This window comes from Solanum lycopersicum, chromosome 7, assembly GCF_036512215.1.
Source record: "Solanum lycopersicum chromosome 7, SLM_r2.1".
Taxonomy (NCBI): Eukaryota; Viridiplantae; Streptophyta; class Magnoliopsida; order Solanales; family Solanaceae; genus Solanum; species Solanum lycopersicum.
The window spans coordinates 17568481-17587900 of record NC_090806.1 but is presented as its reverse complement, the minus strand read 5'-3'; the positions used below and the strand labels follow the sequence as shown (position 1 = coordinate 17587900).

General features: G+C 37.0%; 1 protein-coding gene across 1 annotated transcript; it reads left to right on the top strand.

Moving 5' to 3' along the window:
- Positions 1-377: 377 nt before the first annotated feature.
- Positions 378-870, top strand: LOC138337339 (uncharacterized). The gene is made up of 2 exons (XM_069287248.1): positions 378-771; positions 866-870. Exons 1-2 carry the CDS (start codon positions 378-380, stop codon positions 868-870), a joined length of 399 nt encoding a protein of 132 aa, XP_069143349.1.
- The last annotated feature ends 18550 nt before the right edge of the window (positions 871-19420 follow it).

The following is a 19420-nucleotide window of genomic DNA, read 5'->3' as shown; positions in this document are numbered from 1 at the left end:
TCAGACTGATGGGAAGTCTGAGCGTACTATTCAGACATTAGAAGATATGTTGCGGGCCTCTATTATTGACTTCAAAGGTAGCTGGGATGACCACTTGCCGCTCATTGAGTTTGCCTATAATAATCACTACCATTCTAGTATCCAGATGGCACCGTACGAGGCCTTATATGGGAGGAAGTGCAGGTCACCTATTGGTTGGTTTGATGTTGGAGAGACTAAGTTAATAGGCCCGGATATGATTCAGCAAGTTGTTGACAAGGTGAAGCTTATTCAAGAAAGATTATTAGCATCCCAGAGTCGATAGAAGTCATGCAGATAATAGGCGTTGAGATTTGGAGTTTCAGATTGGTGACTGGGTATTCCTGAAGGTATCACCCATGAAGGGTGTGATGAGACTCGACAGGAAGGGAAAGCTCAGTCCGAGATACATTGGGCCTTATCAGATTGTTCGTTGGATAGGCAAGGTTGCCTATGAGTTGGATCTACCATCTGATTTGGAGGTGGTACATCCTGTCTTCCATGTATCGATGCTACGTAAATGTATTGGTGATCCTTCTAGAGTATTCCCTATAGATGATGTTCAGGTAATAGAGGAGTTTTCATATGAGGAGAAACCCATAGCTATGCTTGATCGCCAGGTTAGAAGGTTACGTACTAAGGATGTGGCTTCCGTCAAAGTGTTGTGGCAAAATAATAATAGGGAGGAGATGACTAGGGAAGTGGAAGACGAAATGAAGAATAAGTATCCTTACTTATTCCCCGTACCTGCAGGTAATTCAATTCCTAGCTTGACTATATTGATTGATAAACGAGACTATGTAGTAAGCTGTGACTCTGTAAGGCATCTTTAAGTTACGGAATGCAGGTTGATAGGTATAACAGTTAGAGAGACCTCGCTAGAATTTTTTTTGTAAGACGCTAACTTAACATTTGAGGACGAATGTTCCTAAGGTGGGAAGTATGTTATGCATCGTATTTTTATACGTAGTGCGCGTCATGGACTAGTAGATGTAAGTCCTGGGAATGAGATTTTATTTTAAGTTCTAAGTGATTAAAAAAATATTAGGCAAGGATGTTAATGCCAAATGTGATATTAAGTATGATTTGGATAATGTAAGTGCCATTAACTTTAAGTAAGGGATTAATTAGTGGCTGATTAGGATTAAATTAATCTAGTGGGCCCCACCACTGAAGGCAAATTAAAAGGAATCAGATTGGGAGCTGACCTTAGTGGGGCACGTGTAGAGGGGGGCTGCCTCCACTTCATATTATAAATGAGGTGGTGAAATGCATTGAAAACATATCATCTTCTTCACCACTTAGCTTAGGCAGCCATGGAAATGGAGAAAACCAACCATGCAACTCTTGGCCAGCAGCTGCAAAGAATATGGTTAGTAATCTCTTTGCTTGGTATGTTAATTCCTTAGAATGCCTTTGTTAATTAGCCATTAATGTTAAGAAGGGGGCGTGACCAGTAGCTTAGGAAATTTGTTTTAGTTATTGAATGTGCTAAGTATGAACGGAAACCATAATCGGATTATTAGTGGTGTCGTGTTAGTGTTTGGGCTATTTTGATTAAACCAAATTGCGGGAAATTCTATTTTGGCGTTATGTATATGTTAATGTGATTATGGGTATATACTCCAAAGGATGAATACGATAAGGTAGATGTGTTGCAAATTATAAAACGAGTTATCACTCGGTGTGTTGTTGCTTCATTACTATGGTTGCCAAGATGGAACTGTTTATGGGGGATGTTTAATATGATTCGTTGGGTTATATGTGTTATTTGTACTATTGTAGATAATTTGGGTTTTTGTAAGATTGGGACGAAGTAAGGAAAATAGGGAAAGTGCTGCCGGATTATCGTTAGATTATTAGATAGCTTACAATAGGTAGTAAAGCGCGACGTTTATCTAATTATGGCACGATTGTTGCTTGTTATAGATTAATAGCTTGAGCAGTAAATATTGGACGTGCGGCTCGACTATACAGTATGTAACGCTATCCTTTCTTTCGTTGTTTGGCATGACCTTTAAAAATGAGCGAATAACGGACAGGTTTGAAACTTACTTCTAGAGCGTCTAGGTGACGTATATTCTTGCTTCCACAACTATTCCTCTATATATCGGCTATGTCTAAGGCTATGGTGATTTCTCATATCTATGGTAGTGCTTCTTAGAGTCATTGAGATTTTATGTTTCCATATCGTATTAAAGGTTCATAATCTTGATAAAACGTTAATCTTTGGTAATACTCCTTGCTGGTTCTAGTTGATTGTTCTACTGAGTTATAAGAAATGATTTTAATTGCATATGGTTGCTCATAATATTCTGCTCGTTCATAGAGTCATTTATCATTTCACCGAGTCCCGGGCCAGGTAATGTTCGTGCGGAGTTTCTTGCATATGTCACCGAGTCCCTCACTAGAGGGCTGGGTATGTATATTATATATATGATTGGTGATGAGGATTGTTATGATGATGATGATGACGGAGATGATGTGATGACTATTTCACCGAGTCCCTCACTAGAGGGCCGGGTACGTATGATGTATATATATGAGGATTATTTTGCCGATTCACTTACTAGGGAAGCTGGGCACCTTATATGTTAAAGATATGCATGGTTTTTCACTTAAAAGGTACATGTGTAGCGATATCTTGTTTTGACTTATCGTGTTAGTATCTTGTCGTCTTTACCTTATGCTTTTTATACTCAGTACATTGTCCGTACTGACCCCCTTTCCTCGGGGGCTGCATTTCATGCCCGCAGGTGTAGACGCACAGTTCTGTGATCCTCCCGCGTAGGATATCTACTCTGCTGATTAGGAGAGCTCCATTGTTCCGGAGCCCAGTCGTTTTGATACATAACTTTTTGTGTAGTCTTTTTCTTGTCTATGGGTATGGCGGGGCCCTGTCCCGTCGAGTTTCACTACTATGCTCTTAGAGGTCTGTAGACATTATGTGGGTTGCATATATATGTTTTGGATAATGGTCTGGACATGGTTTGTTTGGGATGTCCGTTTGTACAGGGACAGCCTTGTCGGCTGCGTACATCATTGTGTATTGTGTAGTGGCAGCCTTGTCGGCTTGTGTATGCTATTATGCTTTGGATAGTGGCGGCCTTGTCGTCTCGCGTATGTTGATACGGTTGAATGGTTATGACTCCTAATGAGACAGGTCCAATTTATATATATATATATATATATATATACATATATATATATATATATATATATGGCTTTGGGGTTGTCTTGATTTGATTAAATTCCATATTGTCTTAGCTTCAGTTGGTTATACTTAGCAGGTTTGTATGTGAGTGTCAAAAACGGGCACTAGTCACGGCCCATCGGGTTGGGTCGTGAAAAATATATTTTAGTTTTCATTTACAATGTTGTATGAAATTGATCGATGCAGTATCTTATCATCTTCACTTTACTAGTGAGACTAAATTTCTTGAGAGACTGCATAACGAGGTGTTGTGGAACCCTTTAACAAAATATTAAATAAAAAGTTCACATATGGAAAATTTACATGGATGTATTTAGGGAATACATATAAAAACATCAACGCGATTTTCTTCAGTATATATCGTCTGTTACCAACCACCATGATTTGCGCTGAAACACAATGAACATGTACCCATGCTATCTTCAGAAGTAGTTGAAGCATGGATATATTTATCATTAACCAATATTATTCGTCCAACACTTGGAAATAAAAGGGATAAAAATATAGCAGTGACACCAAACCTATTTTTATCACCGACGCTTGAATTTAGATAAATGAAAATTCCTCTCAAATTTCCAATTCATTTGTCTAACTCAAACCCAAATAGTAGTTTTACTCCAAATTTCAATTCACTTTCGAAGTTATAATCCTAACTCTAATTTAAGTTCAATACCAAATAAATTCTATCCCATCTTTATCCCTATAGAGAGAAGACAAGGTAGGACAGATAATAAAAAGGCTTTGGATCAAGTATCTGGTGGTTTTCTCAGTAATATTAATGAACAACAGTCTGCATTAGTTTGTTACTTCATCAAGTAAAGTTAGTAAAACATGAGTGAGAATTCAAATTTTGCTAATAGAAATGTGGATTATAATGTGCCTAGAAGTAAGGATTCGATAAAGGGAGTTCTTTCAGGTGAGATTATATATTTAAATAAAATGCCAACATCTGAAACTTTTGTTGCGTTAATGGATGGGTTTCCTTCACACTCATTAAAAGATGAGGAAATTGAAGTTGGGCTTGTTAGTGTAATTGGCGGGATAGAACAATGTAACTATATTTTAATTAGGAATCACATTATTAAAAAAATGATGTTAAAACATGTCGATATCAGTGATGAAGGATTGTTTTGGTGATGTTATACCTAAATGGTGTAGTGGGTTATTGGATTATGCCTATAACTATTTTTTATTATATGAGTATATTAATTTTACGGTGGAGTTGGCAACCAAGAGTAGGATTCCAACTAAGCCAAGTGTGAGCAGAGTAATTTTTATCGGGACAAGTCTTGTTGGGTTGGTGGCTGCAAGGCAACTGATGTTGTTTGAGTTTGAGGTTATTGTTTTGGAAAGATTAAAGAGTGCAAGTGGAAGGTTCTATACATAAAAAGATGGTAGGAGGAAACAAGGTGGAAGTTATTGATTTAGGAAGGAGTGTTTTGACAGGTAAACTAGGAACCCACCTGGTTTGTTTGCGGCGGCGGTTGTCATATACACTTCATAAAGTTTGAGATCACCGTCCACTCTATCGTACTAATTGAAATCATGTAGACTAGTATTTTGATAAAACAGTAATGGTTGCTTACAGCTAACTTTTAGAAAAGGCAAGCAAGGTTAGGCAAGAGTTATCTTTGGTTGTTTCTCTTAGAGAGAAGATTAGCTTGTTTAGCTTTCATCTAAAAATTTTGGAATATGCAAATGCAGGTTTGACGCATGCTGGGACCAATATGTCGCTATGATATGGGAGGGGATCACTTCTTATTGCCCAGTGGAAACGAAACATAAGCTCATGCGCTATGTGGCTATTATTTTTGAAAAATGTTTAGGCCATTTGTTATAGTAGGGATAGTGTGAAGGTGATTATCGGGTGTCAATTACTTGAGGAGATATGGAAATGTTCAGCATTCCTCTCGGTGTTTTTTGAAGTGTTCTATTTAGTTCATTCCATAGTTTCCTCAACAAAAGTTGGATACATAAAATTAAATATTGGGTTTTGGACTTTTAAATTAGGTTACAATGTTATTCTTGTATGTGTTTTGGAACTCTAATATTGATATATTTGGTCATGATTTTTATTATTGTATTTGTCGAGATGATGGAAAGCCTATAGGCGAGAATTTGTATAAAAAGTAGAGGCTTCTTATAATGTACTTTTGGATTAGGGAAGAAGGCTCTGGCAAGAAGTTTACTAACGGGAACATAGATTTGTATTATCATTACAAGAATATTCCAAAAGATAAAATGGTTCCATATTCTCTTCCAAAATTTCTAGCCTTCTCAAGAAACAATTTAAAAAAGAGATCCATGAAAAAGATGAAACTTTGAAAAAAAAGGACATACTAAAGGAAAAAAATACGAAAGTGGGAGCTAAAGGGAAGCACTCATACCTGACTATTTTTTACTTTATATAAAATAGTTGAATCATGGATAGATCTACTCTCAACCAATATTATTCGTTCAACACTTGGATTTTCTCAAGAAGTTACACTTGCTAGGTCAAATAAAGAAGAAAAACTGAATAAAATGAAAAATCTCTGACTGACATACTTAAATTTTATAAGAACTAGCATGACCATAACATAATCACTTTCTTTCATAAAAATAGAAAAAATATATTTAATTTTATGTCTCTCTCATGTTTATAAGTCACTTCTTCATTGCGAAGCTATTTTCTTCTTGACTTTAATTAAATTAAAAAGCATACTATTTAAGATTAAAAAAACATAAAAATGGCAAATAGAAATACTAGTAGAAACTTTTAAAAGGAAATCACGAAAACTCTATGTTTTACAAAAACATTAATGAAGCTTAGAGAAAAAATTATCACTTAGAAATCTGAAACAACACATAAAGAGAAGAATCTAGAAAAATAATTGAGAATGTGAACAACTATTAAAACTTACCCTTTTGTAATTTTGTAGAAGAAATTAGTGCTAATTGGACAGTCAATTATAAAGATTTGAAAGAGGCGCCTCAGAATCTTGAAGTGTCACAATTAAAAGTTGCAAGGCACACACAAGCAACCTTTACCTTTGGCGCAATAATCAGCCTTCAGTCGACCAATCTTGTTCTCTTTCACATGCCAGCCATGTGCGCTGGTCCTACCTCACCCACCTTGTCAATGAGGGGTAATCTCCTCAATCACAACATTGACTTTCTTTACCTTAGCTTTCCCAACCCTGTGCCTTAGCAATGTATTGCCTCACATGCATTATCTTTTCCCTCCCTTATCATGACTTAGCCGCGTCTTTCTGTTCATGCCTAAACAACGGTACTACCAAGGTCTTCTTTTATTTGATATTAAACTTGGCTGAACTCATACGGACTTGACTAGGTTGATCATGTAAATCCCTTGCCAAGCCCGAGCCACCGCAGAACATCATGCTAAAGATCTAACAAACTTCCCCACAAGATGAGCTTAGTGTCCTTGATTAGACAAAATCTAGATAATCCTGAATCTCTTCTTTGAACTTCCATAGGGAGGTTTTTTTTCCCATGCTGCATCAGACACCGACTTTCCCTTTTATTGAACTAGAAAATTCTTCTTTGTTTGTCCCAAATTCCTCTGGTCCAGAATCTTCTCAATCTGTTCCTCGAATTGCGTCTGTACAACAAGAGAGCACTCTTGGCAGCTGATGTTTTTGGATCCTCAACATCCTCATGAAAAGGTTTAAGAAAACTCACATGAAATGTAGGGTGAAATCTTCAATATTTCCGACAACTTCAACATGCATGAAACTTCGCCAGCTCTTTCTATGACATCAAATGGTCCATCCTATTTTAAAATACGACCACGATGAATAGTCTTGCTGCTGATTTTCTTCCAGTTGTGGGGAGTAAGTTTTATCAACACGTTATTTCCAACTTGAAATTCTAAAGTATGCTAATGTTGGTCAGCATTGTTTTTCATCCTCTTGGTTGCCTTCCTCAAGCTATCTTGCACTCATCAAGCATCTCTTGCTTGTCACGTGCAAACCTATAAGCGGCAGGACTTTACCTAAGGACTTAGATTTATCGAATTCAAGTGGAGTACTTATCTTGACTTAAAATTTCTACTATCCAGACCTCAAGTGTAAATTTGAAAAGAAATTAGCCTTAGATACCCTATATACTAAGTCTTGGATGTGTGAGTAAACCTCGTATCAACCATAGTGACTACACTTTTTTCACTATTTTTTGTGCAAACGTAGATTAGACCATCGTAGGCATAAGAAATATCATTTGTTGTGTCAGAAACATTAACATAGGTAACATTCCAGACACATCCTCCTCTACATCCATTATACTAATAATAGACAATGTGTTCAATTGTCGTAGTTCATTAACATATGCAACAAGTTCCTGTTCCTTCCCCTTTATTTGTTTATCCTCCTCGGCCAAATGAGCCTTTACCTTTTCTTTGTTAGGATAGTTTCTCACCTGATGGCCTGGTTTCTTGAAACTCTAGCAAACTTTGTCAACAATCTTATTGCCACAATTACACGATGCAATATCCATCCTTCCCTTGCCTCTATCATTTCCTTCGGGCTTGCGATTATATTTCTTCCAATCCTTACCCTTCTCTTTGTGCTTCATGTTTGATAAAGAGTCGGGTTATTAGTGGCACTGTGTTATTGACAATCGATCAAAGGATCGACGGTAACAATTGTACTAAGCTGATTTTGGACCTTCTACCTGCATGATTCATTTTGTGCCAACCCCTGCAATCAAGAAATTAAACTATGCAACTTGTGTTCGTTAAACATATTTTAAATATCCAACAACACCTACTGAATATCTTCACATATTCCTGAATGAATTTGAGTTGTCTTCAAACGCTCCAGCCTATGAATTTTGCGTTGGTTTGAACTTTCATCATCGACATGTTTTGTCCACCACTTAATCGCATCCCTGCGAAAGTAACAGAGGACCATGGTCAACTTATTTGCTTCAGGAACATTGGCAGTAATAAAATAGTATTCCAAGTCCCACCAAAAGTATTCCAACTCCTTGGCTCCATGAACGCCACCAAATGACTTTGGCTTCAGGAATTTGATTTTAGAGGCCTCCCCACATCGTGATTCGAACTAGTGACAACCAATTCAGTTTTAACATCTTTGTTATTCTTCATAGAATCATAAATTTGCAGTGTTGCTACTTCATTAAAGTTGAAATCATCTGCCAATTGTTCTTGAATATGTACACGATTTAGTCCCAACTCACCATGGAAAGTTTCGAATTCCTTTTTGATGCCCAAAATCTGTGTGAGTATATAGACTAGATTTGGGTCATCTAGACACTCGTTTTTCATCCCAACAAAGGCCTCAAGTCTACTTGAATACTCTTTTAGTTTTACGTTTGTCACAATTTTTGTAACTTTCCTCTGATACTAGTTGTTAAGGGGTAAACTTAAGTCAATCTAACCCACTAAGTGAGTTTATGCACTTAGAGTGAGCCCAACATTTAATTTTTAACTCATTTTTTAGATTAACTGAAGAGAGACATATCATAATAGAACACACAATCAAATCATAAGAAACAAGTTCCAACTTTGTATTAAACTTGGGCCATAAAAAAGCACACAAATAATTTAGCCTTACAAAATTTGACCTAAAAACATTTTGCCTATGACTGGTATACTTGTGCCTTAAAATAGGTTACAACACCAGTCACATTCCAGACACATGCCAACGAACTTATTTATTGACAAGGCCCAGCAGATAAGAAAAACTCAAAATTCAAAAATCTCTTATCTATAATTCTAAGAAGTCTCCAATGTCTAGAAGCTCCAAAATTCGCCCAACTGCCCATGCAAGTGAAAGGCACATGCGAGAAGTCTTAAGCTTTGGTGCAAAAATCACCCTTCTGCCACCCAATCTCGCGCATGATCATGTGCCAGCCATGTGCATTTGTCCTGCCTTACCCAACTTGCCATTGGGGTTTAATCTCCTCAACGGCTACTCTTGTGTAGCACTTAGCCTTCAACTTGTTTAGGCACAACCTTGTCATGATCACTATCTTGTCTTGCCTTACCTTAGCTTTCCCAGCCCTTGTCATGCCTTAGCTAAGTGTTGCCTCACGTGCCTTAGTTTTCCACCCTTGTCATGTCTTAGCCACGCCTTGCCTTGCATGCCTTAGCCACACCACTACCAAGGTCTTCTTTTATTTGAACTAAACCTTGACTGCAGTCTTTAGCCCTTAACTAGGTCCATCATGTAAATCCTTAGACAACCCTGGGCCGCTTGAACCATCACGCTAAGGTTTTAACAAAAATTTCCTTTCTTGTTTTCCTTGTATTTGATAGCACATGAATGCAAGTTGTAATTTAATCAACACATTTACATATGCTATGGTTTTTTTTTTACCATTTTTAATATTTAAATTCACACATACTTTAGGAGTTTTAACATCTTGTTAATGAGAGCAAACCAAGAGAAAACAAGACAGGGGCCCTATTCCGTCTTTCCCGCTATAGCGGTAGACAGACTGCTATAACAACCGACACTATAGCTGGAAAATTCCCTCCATTGAGGAATCACTGTAGAGGGTCGTTTCCCTAATGAAAACCTTGATGAGGTGAACCAGATAATTGAAATTTTCTCTAGGTTCCTTCATTTCCTAATGCCCATAATAACTAGTTTTGGAATCATAACAGTCTCAAAAATACCTCAAGATCATTCCTAACCATGTACATACAAACTATGCATCATCTGAAACATCATCCACATAAGCAACTCATCGTAAACATGCTCAACTTAATCATAAAACAAATTATTTTAAAGTTATTATCCTAACATCAATATGGTTCTTCCTGAAAATTTTACATCAAACAAGCAAATATACTTCATGCACTTGCATTTATTCGGGAAATCCAAACACATGACAACAATCATCAAACTGTATGACTAAATCAAATCAGGTTTATTACTTTCTACTCGCATCATTAATGACCCCTAAATGACAGTTCATGTACTTACATGACCCTTAAAGGAAGATACGAATTGGAACCTTCTTGTTTATATTTCTACAAGCGTTACAACGACATCTAGTTTACTTTACAAAGATTTCAGTTGGGATCTGAAGTTATCAATAGGATTAAATGTGGAAGTCAACATATCAATCATTATGACTCTCTTAGACATTGTCTTTTGTACTAGGAGAGTGTTAGCATAGTATTTGACTGTCGCGTCCCAAAGCATCGGCCGTGCAAATACCTACTCTAATATCTAGATATGAGAACCTTTACCCCAAAACTGGAGTTTGAATTGTGGAAGTCAAAACATATAAGATAAACTCCCTATAAACACTGAAATTCTCCCAAATGTATTAAAATTATGTACCTTTTTTAAATATAACTTGATTTGTCCTAAGGAACTATTCTGAGTAGGTAAAAGATCTTCTAGGAGAATACAAGGCTTAAAATTGAATAGACACAACTCCCCTCATGAAGGAAAAGAGTTGTAAAATAAAATCGCCGTCTTCACCGAAGAAACATCCCCAATCAAACAACCAAAACTATAAAACAGGGCATAGCAAAAGTAGTATCATTACAACCACATGTACTGGTAGGCCCCTTTCATCCACCAAAATCTACCTCATAATATCAGGCAAACAATCAAAGGAAATAAAACTTGGAGAGATAATTAGTAACTCGATCCTTCAATCACCGCCCTTACTACCACATAATACAACCTTTAAACTCATATGTTCTATCTCAAGTCATCTCACCTTCTTCTACAGCCAACTCCACCATTTAGTCTGTTCCCCCTCATATCATCTAATATCATAACCTTTCTATTACATAAGACTTTCCGAACAACTGATTCTACAACAACCAGAATTTCTCTACTATTTTCATACATGAATACAAGTCCAACCTACATATTACCCTCCCTTAAGTTCTCTCACTTACACGTTGACCCTAGATTCGATTAGAATTCCACACGTAAGACTTTTACTAAACATCGTTGCCTCAAATTCGCGTATCAAATATGTCTCAAACCACCAACTGATAAATGATTACGAATTAGTGAATATGAAAAACTATTAACTCTACATCTAATTTAACAAAAACCTGAGACATTTTGAAAACATAACAATCTCTAATACCTCGCAAACTAGTAGACTAAACTAGATCCAAGATTAGGGTTAAAGAGTGTGATGTTGAGAATTGGAGATGTAAATGAGACTTTACGTTTTTATAATAAGGGGTTTAGTTGTTGAATGCCAAGGTATGTGTTAGAACTGGTAGACCATTTAGAGTTTGGTTGAGCGTGGGAAGGGCAAGTACTAAGGAAAAAAGGAAAACCTAAGCCAAGGCTGCCCAACCTTTGCAAGTTACTGCCTGAGGGTCTAAGTCCATCTTCACGGTCACTGGTCTTGATCACTTCCTGTGAATTGGCTCGTGAAGATCCCTTATGCATGTGGGAGGAAAGGCTACTTCCCCTAGACCATGGCAATGACCATGACTCGTGGTCTTAGACGCGGATCGTGGGAGGTCCCATGGTCATGCTATAGACCTATGGAGGATTGAAAAGTGTAGGAGGACCACTTTTCAAGGGACCTCAAGCATCACAACTGTCCATGGTGCCCTAGACAGGTCGTTAACGTGGGTGTGACCCTTGCCAAGCCTGCCTAGTCGAGGGTCTTTTAGGAAATTCCATTTTAGTTAGTTAATTGATGGGGTAATTTTATATGAGTTTTATTCACCTATATAAATTATTATAAGTCATTTATTACCTAGAATAATACATTTAGAATTAACCTCAAAAGATCCCAAAAGTTCTTCTTCTCTAGGATATTTTACTCTCTAAGAAAACCCATTGAAGAAGAAGCTGGGGCTTGAAGCTAAGTTCAAGATCAAAGTTTCCATTGCTAAAGGCTTGTGCTCGGGCATTAACCAAGATGTGTTTAGGTTAATCATCTATTAGGTTTTGAACCCATAGATCCCCCATAAGTTTCCCCTAATTGTGGATCAAAAAACCCAAATTTAACTAAGGTTCTTCTTACATTGTGGGTAGGATGTGGGGATAATTCTAATCTAGTATATAGTACCTAATTATGATTGATTTTTATCTCTTTTTAGTGATATTATTATGAATTCATGTGGTTTATATGGAAAACGCTAGTCTAAATTAATAAATGCTTAATTTGTGGATTGATGCCATTAGAGATTAAATTGAAGGTTCACGAGTGACCTTCTCTAATAAATGTCATGAGTAGTAATTTTTCAAGGTTTGGAGTACATAATCATGAATTGAACTTAACATGCTTGCATATGATTGATCTTGACTTGTAAACTTGAAATTGAACCTTTAAGGTGAATTACGGCTAGGATCACGAGTAATGAATCAGGTGACTGAATATCTTGTAATCTAGGTTCATAAAGTGCTTCTATGATGTAGAGTTATTAAGAGTAAAGACTCATAGTGATGAATGTTGATCATTAGGGATTTATAGGGAAGATAATATTACCAACTATGGGTGCTAAGTCTTTGAGAGTAAATTCTAATGAGAATAAAAGTCTAATAATTGGAATTATGGTGAAAGGCCTTTACTCACCTAACCTACATTATGAAGGCTTGAAAACTGAAAGGGTTTAGATCATATGAACATGGGTGTATGTGCAAGGACAGCCTTCCATCAGATATGAGTGTTCAACATAGATTAACAAGTTAACCTTGTGGAATATGCTTGACTTGAAGTGAATATTGAAGAGGAGATGAGAGTCACAAAATATAGGGTCCGGGCTCCAAGAATAAAGAAGAACCACACCTAGTTGATGTGAGGACTATTCAAGTTTAAGGGGAAACTCTTACGTAGTAGAGTGTGGGTTTTACCAAATATAGGTCTCATGATATGGGATCCTTCACATAGTTGAGTCATGGTTTCTAGTGTAAATCTCCATATCCTATGAGCTAAGACATTCTTGAGAAGCATCTCATAGTGCTCTAAATCATAAATTGAACTAACACTTACTTTGTGAAGTACCTTATAGTGTTCAAGAGTATAAGTAGACTTAGGCATGCTTATAGTAGTATCTTATGGGGTCCATGCCAGAAATTAACTTAGACATACTAAAAGTAGTATCTCATAGTGTTCAAGGTGATATTGGACTAAAATTTTCTTAAGAGAGTACCTCATAGTGTTCTAAAGTTCAAGAGAGAAACATGTTTCCAAACATAAAAGTATTAGTAAGAGGACTTAAAAGTGGTACTTAGCATGATTAGTATCATGGGATGCTATGATTGCATTGAACAAGTATTACTAAGGGTTACTAAAGAGAATGAGTTGAGATAGGATTGTGCCATAGTTATCTTCCTTGTTATAGTGGACGAAAGGTGAGAGATTCCCTTAGTTATGAGAGTTAAGCTAATATTGAGGCCAAGGGAGGGTGAATATGACTAGGATGACTTGAAGGCTATACTTAGTGTGAAGGGTAGCATGGTATTTTTTTCATTCATTACACAAGTGTGTTTTGAGGTTCCCTAGAATTATGGTACCCTTATGGTAGAAAATCTTAAAGAGTTACCATGTATATAGACTATGATTATGATTACCAAAAAGGGATACTTGGCTTAGGTGGTATATAGGATACTATTCTTTTATTGCACTTGTATACTTTTGAGGTTACTCCAGAATGGTGCTATTATGGTATATGTGACTAAGAGTCAATTATGCTCATATGATGCTTATGATGAGGAATCAACTTATTATTATTTTAAATTATCTCTATGTTCATTACATATGTATTTTGTTTACTTGTCATTATAGATTCCTATGTTGGAGATTATGCTTTCATTATGTTATTATATTTTATGCTTATGACTAACCATTTTAAGATTCTATTATTATATCATCCTAGCTTTCATACTTGGTACATTTTGTACTAACATATATTGCTTATATTTTAATCAACTGTAGGGCTTCGTGGTTTGAGTTTTCTTTGGAGGATAGCTTTCTACAAGTTTCAAGATGTGTTGAAGAATTGGTGAGTCCTCATAGCTTTCAGCACAAACCCATTAGTTTCATCATGTATTATATTTATGTTTTAGAAATTGTATGGGTTGGGTCTCAAGAGTTTTATTTCAAGAGTTTAATAAATGGTTTGAGACAAAGATTTAGTAAAGACTTCCATTTTCTTTATGAAACAATTTTTGATTTTGAGATTGTAAAGATGTTTTGCAATTTATCATACTTTTCTATTATCTTATGTTACAATTATGGTAAGGGTTGTATTAGACCCCTTCAAGGTCAAGTATTTCATGTTACATCTAGGGGGTACCCTTGGGTCGTGAAAAATATGTAATTAGAGTACAAGGTTTAGAATGATTCTATGATTGTCTCAAACCAGGTCTAGTAAATTCTTATTAATAAATGTGAAGGGCTCTACATTAATGAATAAGTGTCTATTGGATGTTTAGCAAATATCACTTCTTCATTCTCTAAGTTGTGCCATAGAATTTTAAATTTGGTAGATCCTTCTTCTAATGTGTGCCCTATGGTTTTACAGGTTATGGAAAATACTAGTACTCATGCTTTGAGGGATGAGGAAGACAAAGGAGATCAAGAGGATCCTCTCCAAGTTTCACCCCAAGCTCCTCCTCAAGCTCCATATGACCCTCCATTCTAGAATGTCACTCTTGTGGAGCTTTGAGCTTCGGGCTTCTAGGAAATTGTTGGATCAGGCCTTGACGGCGTAAGACACTATAATAAAGGTTGTGTGTAATGTGTTTCAATGAATTCCTTATATGCATGTTAATGAAAATGCTTAGGTCTTGTTAGAAAAGACTTATATGTATTGTTTCGCTCATGTTGTGTTGTTTTGAGTATAGTTGCATATAGACCTCACAAAATGAATTTATGAGCAATCCTTAACTTTGGGGAGTTGAAATATTCCTCCTTTATATGAATGCTTTTATAGATTAAATTGCATATGATCTCCATGAGAGTATGTTGAGCATGTTGTGACTAGGAGATGGCAGTTCCTCCTTGAACATACTAGTTATGAGAATTTCATGCTAAGGCTGCCCAAACATTGAAATCTACAACCTAAGGGTCCACCCCCACCTTCACGGCCAATAGTCTTGACAACGGCCTGTGAAGGGGCTCGTGAAGACCCCTTAGCCATGTGAAAGGCAAAGTTATTGCCTCAAGACCACGACTTGGTCTTGACCATAGATCGTGGGAGGTCTCATGGTCGTGCCTTATCCCCATGGATACTTTCCAAGTTTAGGAGGGCCACTGGTCAAGGGACCATAGGCTTCACCATTGGCCGTGCTGCCGTTGATGGGCCACCAAAGTGGGCATTACAAATGGCAAGGTTGCCTTGTCGAGGGCCTTTTAGGAAATTTCTTTTAAATTAGTTAATTAATGGGGTAGTTTTATATGCGTTTTGTTTACCTATATAAAGTATTATAAGTCAATTATTACCTCAATCAATTCACTTAGAATCAAAATTCTTAAAGATCCCAAATGTTCTTCTCTCAAACATTTCTCTCTTGAGAACCCCATAAGTTTCAAGATCAAAGGTTCCATTGCTAAAAGCTTGTGCTAGGGAATTGATTAAGTATGAGTAGATTATAATCTATGGGTTCTTCCACCAATACATCCCCCATAAGTTTCGCCTAATTGTGGATCAAAAACCCAATTCGAACTAGGGTTCTTCTTACATTATGGGTATGATTCCAATCAAGAGATAATACCTAATTATGATTGATTTAGATTTATATAGTTATGTTATGATGAATTCAAGTGAATTATATGGTAAACCCTAGTCTAAATTGATGAATGTGGTATTTATGAGTTGATTCCATTAGAGGAGAAATTGAAGGTTCATGGGCGACCTTCTCTTATAGAAGTGCCTTATATTTTTTGAGAGTGTAAGGTTATTTAGACATTCATAAAGTAGTATCTTACAGGGTCCATGCTAGTAATGAACTTAGACATACTAAAAGTAGTATCTCATAGGGTTCAAGATAATAGAGGACTAAGATGTGTTTAAGAGAGTACCTAATGTCTTCTAAAGATAAAGAGATGAACTAGGTTCCAAACCAAGAAGTATTAGTAAGAGGACCTAAAAGTGGTACTTAGCATGATTAGTTTTGTAGGATGCTATGATTGCTTTCACAAGTATTACTTAGGGTTAATAAAGAGAATGAGTTTAGATAGAATTTGCCATAATTGTCTTCCTTGCTATAGTTCACTAAAGGTGGGAGTTTCCCTTAGTTGTGAGAGTAAAGCTAATAATGAGGCCAAAGGAGGGTGAATATGACTAGGATGACTTGAAGACTATACTTAGTGTGAAGGGTAGTATGGGATGTTTTTCATTCATTACATATGTGCGTTTTGAGGTTCCCTAGAGGTTACCATGTATATAGACTACGATTAAGATGACCAAAAAGGGATACTTGTGTAATACCTCAAAAATAAATTAGGTGAAGCTAGAGCCTAACATGTTTTTCAAGAGGGTCTAAGGTCCTAAATCTGTTTATAATGTGGGGTATTGAGGCAGTGTGTTATGCCTCGTATTTTTTATACGTAGTGCGCGTCACGATCTAGTAGACGTAAGTCTGGGGAATGAGATTTTATTTTAAGTTCCAAATGATTAATGAAATATTAGGCAAGGATGTTAATTCCAAATGTGATATTAAGTATGATTTGGCTAATGTAAGTGCCATTAACTTTAAGTGAGGGATGAATTAGTGGCTGATTAGGATTGATTTAATCAAGTGGGCCCCATCACTCATAAGTAGTGGCTGATTAGGATTAATTTAATCAAGTGGGCCCCACCACTCGAGGCAAAAATTAAAAAGGGATCAGATTGGGAGCTGGCCTTAGTGGACACATGTAAAGGGGGGCTGCCTCCACTTCATATTATAAATGATGTGGAGGAATCCACTCCATACTAAATAAAGTGCTGCATATCACCACTTGGCTTAGGCAGCCATGGAAATGGAGAAACCAACCCTGCAACTCTTTGCCAGCAGCTGTAAATAATTTTGTTAGTAATCTCCTTGCTTGGTGTGTTAATTCTTTAGAATACCTTGTTAATTATCCATTAATATTAAGAAGGGGGCGTGAGCAGTAGCTTAGGAAGTTTGTTTTAGTTATTGAATGTGCTAAGTATGAACGGAAACCATAATCGGATTATTAGTGGTGTCGTGTAGGTGCTTGGGCTATTTTGATTAAAGCAAACTGCAGGAAAAATCTGTTTTGGCGTTATGTATATGTTAAATGTGATTATGAGTATATACTTTAAAGGATGAATACGATAAGGTAGATGTGTTGCAAATTATAAAATGAGTTATCGCTCGGTGTGTCGTTGCATCGCTGCTATGGTTGCCGAGACGGAACTGTTTTGGGGAGGGGGCTGTTTAATATGATTCGTTGGGTTATATGTGTTATTGGTATTGCTGTGGATAATTTGGGTTGTTGTCGGATTGGGACGAAGTAAGGAAAATAGGGGAAGTGCTGCCGCTTTTTCGTTAGATTATTAGCTAGCTTACAAGATAGTAAAGCGCGACGTTTATCTAATTGCGGCACGATTGTTGCTTGTTATAGATTAATAGCTTGAGCAGTAAATATTGGATGTGTGGCTCGACTATGCGGTATGTAAAGTTGTCCCTTCTTTCTTTGTTTTGCATGACTTCTAAAAATAAGCGAATAACTGACATGTTTGATACTTACCTCTAGAGCGTCTAGGTGACGTATATTCTTTCTTCCATAATTATTCCTCTATATATCGGCTATGTCTAAGGCTATGATGATTTCTCATATCTATGGTAGTGCTTCTTAGAGTCATTGAGATTTTACGTTTCCATATCGTATTAAAGGTTCATAATTTTGATAAAACGTTAATCTTTGGTAATACTCCTTGCTGGTTCACGTTGATTGTTCTATTGAGTTATAAGAAATGATTTTAATTGCATATGGTTGCTCATAATATTTTGCTCGTGCATAGAGTCATTTATCATTTCACTGAGTCCCGGGCAGGGTAATGTTTGGCGGAGTTTCTTGCATATGTCCCCAAGTCCCTCACTAGAGGGCCGGGTATGTATATTATATATATGATTGGTGATGAGGATGGTTATGATGATGATGATGACGGAGATGATGTGTTGATTATTTTGTCGAGCCCCTTACTAGGGAAGCTGGGCACCTTATATGTTAAAGATATGTATAATTTTCACTTAAAAGGGTACATGTGGAGCGATATTTTGTTTCGACTTGACATATTGGTATCTTGTCATCTTTACCTTATGCTTTACATACTCAGTACATTGTCCGTACTCACCCCCCTTTCCTCGGAGGGCTGCGTTTCATGCCCGCAGGTGTAGATGCACAGTTCGGTGATCCTCCCGCCTAGGATATCTACTCTGCTAATTGGGAAAGCTCCACTGTTCCGGAGCCCAGTCGTTTTGGTACATAACTTTTTGTGTAGTCTTTTGCTCGTCTATGGGTATGGCGGGGCCCTTTCCCGTCGAGTTTCACTACTGTACTCTTAGAGGTCTGTGGACATTATGTGGGTTGTATATATATGTTTTGGATAATGGTATGGACATGGTTTGTTTGGGATGTCCGCTTGTACAGGGGCAGCCTTGTCGGCTACGTACATCATTGTGTATTGTGTAGTGGCAGTCTTGTCAGCTTACGTATGTTATTATGCTTTGGATAGTGGCGGTCTTGTCGGCTCGCATATGTTGTTACGGTTGAATGGTTATGACTCCTTATGAGACAGGTCCTCTTTATATATGACGTTGGGGTTGGCTTGATTTGATTAAATTCCATATTGTCTTAGTTTTAGTTGGTTATAATTAGCAGGTTTGTATGTGGGTGTCCAAAACGGGCACTAGTCACGGCCCATCAGGTTGGGTCGTGACACAGTGTCTAGATTTTTAGGTGCATTAGAAGTTAAATGTTAAGGGACGACTAAGACGTTCGACGACTAAGTCACCTATGTGCCTCATATGTGTTAGGTGCCTAAATGTTTATTGCATGAGCATATGAGGTCCTTATAGGGTTATCATAGTGTTTATAGGCAATGTGTAGAGTTTCATGAAGTTTGGATGTCAAACATCCAAGAACGTCCATGATGTTCGAAAGGTTTGCTTTGAAACAACCTTGTGTGTCTTGGCATGTTTCGTCAAGTTTTACGTATTCGTCTTGGAATAAATTCATGTGCGAGGTCCTAAACTCGTATACAAACAT

Excerpts from the sequence above, each read along its gene's own strand:
- LOC138337339 (XM_069287248.1), top strand. The coding sequence starts at position 378 with ATGAAGGGTGTGATGAGACTCGACAGGAAGGGAAAGCTCAGTCCGAGA.